Source organism: Myotis yumanensis, unplaced genomic scaffold (genome assembly GCF_028538775.1).
Source record: "Myotis yumanensis isolate MYYU_CA2020_CCGP unplaced genomic scaffold, mMyoYum1.0.hap1 SCAF_4, whole genome shotgun sequence".
Taxonomy (NCBI): Eukaryota; Metazoa; Chordata; class Mammalia; order Chiroptera; family Vespertilionidae; genus Myotis; species Myotis yumanensis.
Genome location: NW_027223755.1, coordinates 44343918 through 44348020, shown reverse-complemented (window position 1 = coordinate 44348020; position 4103 = coordinate 44343918). Strand labels below are relative to the sequence as shown.

Below are 4103 nucleotides of genomic sequence, written 5' to 3'. Positions count from 1 at the left end.
AATGTGTCAATTATATCTCAATAAAATTTGAAAAACAAAACAAAAAATAAATAAGAAACACCAGAGAGCTGCCTTGGCCCTTCTGCCATTTGAGGTTATAGCAAAATGAGACTCACTTATGAACCAGAAAGGGCTCTTAACAGACACTGAATCTGTCAGCACCTTGATCTTGGATGTCCCAGTCTCCAGAACTGTGATAAATAAATTTCTGTTTATAAGCCTTCCAGTCTATGGTAATTTGTTATAGCAACCCAAATGGACTAAGTAACTATAGCTCAGCAAAACAGAGGTACTGTATTTACTTTTCAGCATTGTGAGAATTAAATGAATTAATAAACGTAAGGCACCTAAAATAGTATGTGTCACAAAGTACTATTTAAGGCTAGCATTGTTATCCTAGATGATTTCACATCGTACCCTCTCTCCTCAAGCTTCTTTCCCCTGCTCTTTCTCTTCATTGATGACTTTGCTCAAAACAGAAGTTCTACATCTTCCCATGAGCAGTCTTCCCATTTACTTAGTTACACTTTGCCTTCTGTACAATGATAGGTAAACTGTTATTATTCCTGAGGTCACCTCCTCCACTTGGGCTCCCCTCTAGTCTACTCAAGTGAATTATCTATTTTTTTCTTCTCTATTGGGACAATCCCATCAGCATACGAAAATGCCATAAAACAAACCCATCCTGGCCCCACACCTCTCCCCAGATATAGCCCCCTTCCTCTTCACATGATAGAAAAATTCCTTGCAAAAACTGTCTCTAGTTCCAGTCTACACTTCCTTCTCTTTCATTCTCTGTTGACTCCACTCCTAACAGTCTCCCTTAGCACCACAGGCCTCATTCACCCTGCTCCTCCCTCCCGGGTCCTTCAGGTCTTGAAAGGCTCCAGCTCATTCAACTTGTTGGGAACTCTTCTTCCTGGACGGATCTACCCACCATACCTGCCTAAGGGACTCCCCCTCTTCAGGGATGTCAGCTCAGCTGAGGGTCCACAAAGATGCTTTCTTCATCAACCCTATCAAGAGTAGCCAGTCTCACCCCCAAGTCAGTATCACCTTAACCCAGTGGTTCTCAACCTTCTGGCCCTTTAAATACAGCTCCTCATGTTGTGACCCAACCATAAAATTATTTTCGTTGCTACTTCATAACTGTGATGTTGCTACTGTTATGAATCATAATGTAAATATCTGATATGCAGGATGGTCTTAGGCGACCCCTGTGAAAGGGTAGTTCGACCGCCAAAGGGGTCGCGACCCACAGGTTGAGAACCGCTGCTAACCAATTGTACTTTCTCTATAGCACTAACTACTATGTAAAATTATCTTCTGTTGGTTTAAAAAATATATTTATACATACTTCCTGCCTTCTCACACCTAGAATATAAACCTGGTAAGAGTAACCTTCACTCTTGTTACCTGTTGTATTCCCAATGTCTGGCACAGAGAGGACAACTTAAAAAATAGTTCTGGGATGAACCAAAATCGCAACCAACTCTTATTCTACAAAACAGACCGAGACTGAAAGAGCTAATTAAATGATTTGCCCAAGGTCGCCCAGCCAGTAAATGGCAGCTTTGGGGCTTAAGGCCTGGTCTACTTCCAGAGCTCGGGTTTTTGATGACCGCATCCCATGACTTCACTACAACTATGTCCGTTTACCATGCTGCTTGCGGGTGGGTGTTTGGCGCGGAGGTCTAAGCTCCCACACTAGGCACATGGCCCACGCGCCGCTCCCCAGACGCAGGCGGGGCCTCTCCTTCCTCCCCCGCAGCGCCCTGAGCCCCGCCCCCGGGGCTTTGCCGACCGCGCCATTGCCGCACTGTGAGCGGGTCCATGTGCCTTCTGCCTCCGGCATCCACATAAAAAGAAATAAACTCCGATCTAAGTTATATACCCCTGAATTTCAAAAAGATTAAATAAGACGTAGGTTCTGGAAAGTGGTGCACATTTGTGTCTTTCAACTGCGAGGCTCCAGACTCGGGTCAGGCGCGGCGCAGACAGCCGCAGGGGTCCTTGGGGGGGCGGGGCCTGCTCGCGGGGGCTTGCGGCTCCTTCCCGTGCAGCCTCTCTCTTTCGCTCAGGCCCGTGGCGCCAGCAGGATGGGTGAGGAGTCCCTGCGGGGTGGAGGGGATCGCAACCAGCAGCCGGGGTTCCGGGGGCGGCGGGCGGCGGGGAGCGGAGCGGGGAGGAGAGGAGGACGCCGCGGGGAGGACCGATGCGGGAGGCCCGGAGAACCTCCGCGCCCGCCGCCACATGGCCCGAGGCCGATGGGGCCCCGTGCGGCCCAGGCCGCGGAGCCCGCGGCGGGAGGGGAGCTGGGCGGCCGACGCTGCTGCGGGGCCTGGGGCCTTTGGGAGGATGCACCCATGGGAGCGTCAAGTAGGTCGGGGGCGCCTTTTCGGGGCCACTGAGGGGATTGTGGCTTTCAGGCAAGTGTCGCGGTCTTCGCACGGCCCGGAAGCTGCGGAGCCACCGGCGGGACCAGAAGTGGCATGACAAGCAGTACAAGAAGGCCCACCTGGGCACGGCGCTGAAGGCCAACCCTTTCGGGGGCGCGTCCCATGCGAAGGGGATTGTGCTGGAAAAAGTGTAAGTGAAAGTTCATTTTATTTTGCTGGGGAGACTCCTACCTTTAAAGCAGTCGTGGTGGAAACCCCAGGTCTCGGTGTAGCTGCAGCATCTTTATTTGAGAGTTGGTAACATGAGGGTTCGGAGGCTAGACGACCGAGGGTTTTAATAAACCTTCATAGTAGCTGGAGGAATCGGGTGGGAGTGGAGGGGAGAAGGGACAAACCGCAGGACGTGTGGGGACGGTCCCGAGCAATTGACGTCCATGAACTTTTTCATGCAGCCAATCACATCTTCCTACCTGAGAGGTTTGCAGCTAAAGTTGAACCACATCACGTGAATTTACAGTAGTACTCGGTGGTTTTTTATTTAATAAAATCATACTCTTCATATCCAGTCAAATTCTTTGACAGTCAAGATCTAAATTCAGAATTGCCTGTTTTCGTATTTTACAACTATAGAGGGGCCCGTTTCTCCTGTTGTGCTAATGACCCTAAGACAAGAAATACTTGGTTGAAATAACAGGCATTTAGCAATTTAGGAATAGATAGAAAAGGTAGGCACAGTACAATTTCTAACAGGTTTTGTGCTGAATGAACTAAAATGTCTCCCTTTTCAGAAAATCAACTCCTGTGCTGTTTATGTTTCAGGGGGGTTGAAGCCAAACAGCCCAATTCTGCCATCAGGAAGTGTGTCAGGGTCCAGCTGATCAAGAACGGCAAAAAAATCACAGCCTTTGTACCCAATGATGGTTGTTTGAATTTTATTGAGGTAAGTGCTTTTAAGTCTGATGTGGCTTCTGTTCCTGGAGCTGTTCCCCCCAGTTATCTTATATGATGAATCTTTTTAGTGATTGCTACCGATACCAGAATAAACTGTCGATTTTATTCCAGGAAAATGACGAAGTTCTGGTTGCTGGATTTGGTCGCAAAGGTCATGCTGTTGGTGACATTCCTGGAGTTCGCTTTAAGGTTGTCAAAGTAGCCAATGTGTCTCTTTTGGCCTTATACAAAGGCAAGAAGGAAAGACCAAGATCCTAAGTTCTGATGGTGAAATCACAGTAGTAATAAATTTTCATATGCCTAAACTGTGTTTGTGTCTATTTTCCTTACCACAGACTGTATTGTGTATAACTTACCAATTTTAGGAGATTGGGGAAACAGTTAATTCAGAATTCTCTAGAATAAATGGGATTTGTAGCAAAGTTTTCCCCCCGTCCATTGAATAAGCAAAATAACAGTAAATTTAAAAAATTGGCCCTAGCCGTTTTGGCTCAGTGGATAGAGCATTGGCCTGCAGACTGAATAGTCCCAGGATCGATTCCAGTCAAGGGCATGTACCTTGGTTGCGGGCACATCCCCAGTAGGGGGTGTGCAGGAGGCAGCTCATCGATGTTTCTCTCTCATCGATGTTTAACTCTATCCCTCTCCCCTCTCTAAAAAAATCAATAAAATATATTTTAAAAAATTTGCCTGGCTGGCCTTGCTCAGTGGTTGAGGTTCATCCTATGAACCAGGAGGTCACAGTTCAATTCC

General features: G+C 47.8%; 1 protein-coding gene across 1 annotated transcript; it reads left to right on the top strand.

The window, feature by feature from the left end:
• The first annotated feature begins 2024 nt into the window (after positions 1–2024).
• Positions 2025–3655, top strand: RPS23 (ribosomal protein S23). The gene is made up of 4 exons (XM_070411474.1): positions 2025–2103; positions 2430–2589; positions 3219–3339; positions 3462–3655. The coding sequence occupies exons 1-4, from the start codon at positions 2100–2102 to the stop codon at positions 3606–3608; spliced, it is 432 nt and encodes a 143-aa protein (XP_070267575.1). The 5' UTR covers positions 2025–2099; the 3' UTR covers positions 3609–3655.
• Positions 3656–4103: the final 448 nt, after the last annotated feature.

What these genes read in the sequence shown, in the direction of transcription:
- RPS23 (XM_070411474.1), top strand. An exon ending in GGGATTGTGCTGGAAAAAGT is followed by an intron (nt 2,590 to 3,218) that starts GTAAGTGAAAGT and finishes TTTATGTTTCAG; the next exon opens with GGGGGTTGAAGCCAAACAGC. An exon ending in GTTGTTTGAATTTTATTGAG is followed by an intron (nt 3,340 to 3,461) that starts GTAAGTGCTTTT and finishes ATTTTATTCCAG; the next exon opens with GAAAATGACGAAGTTCTGGT.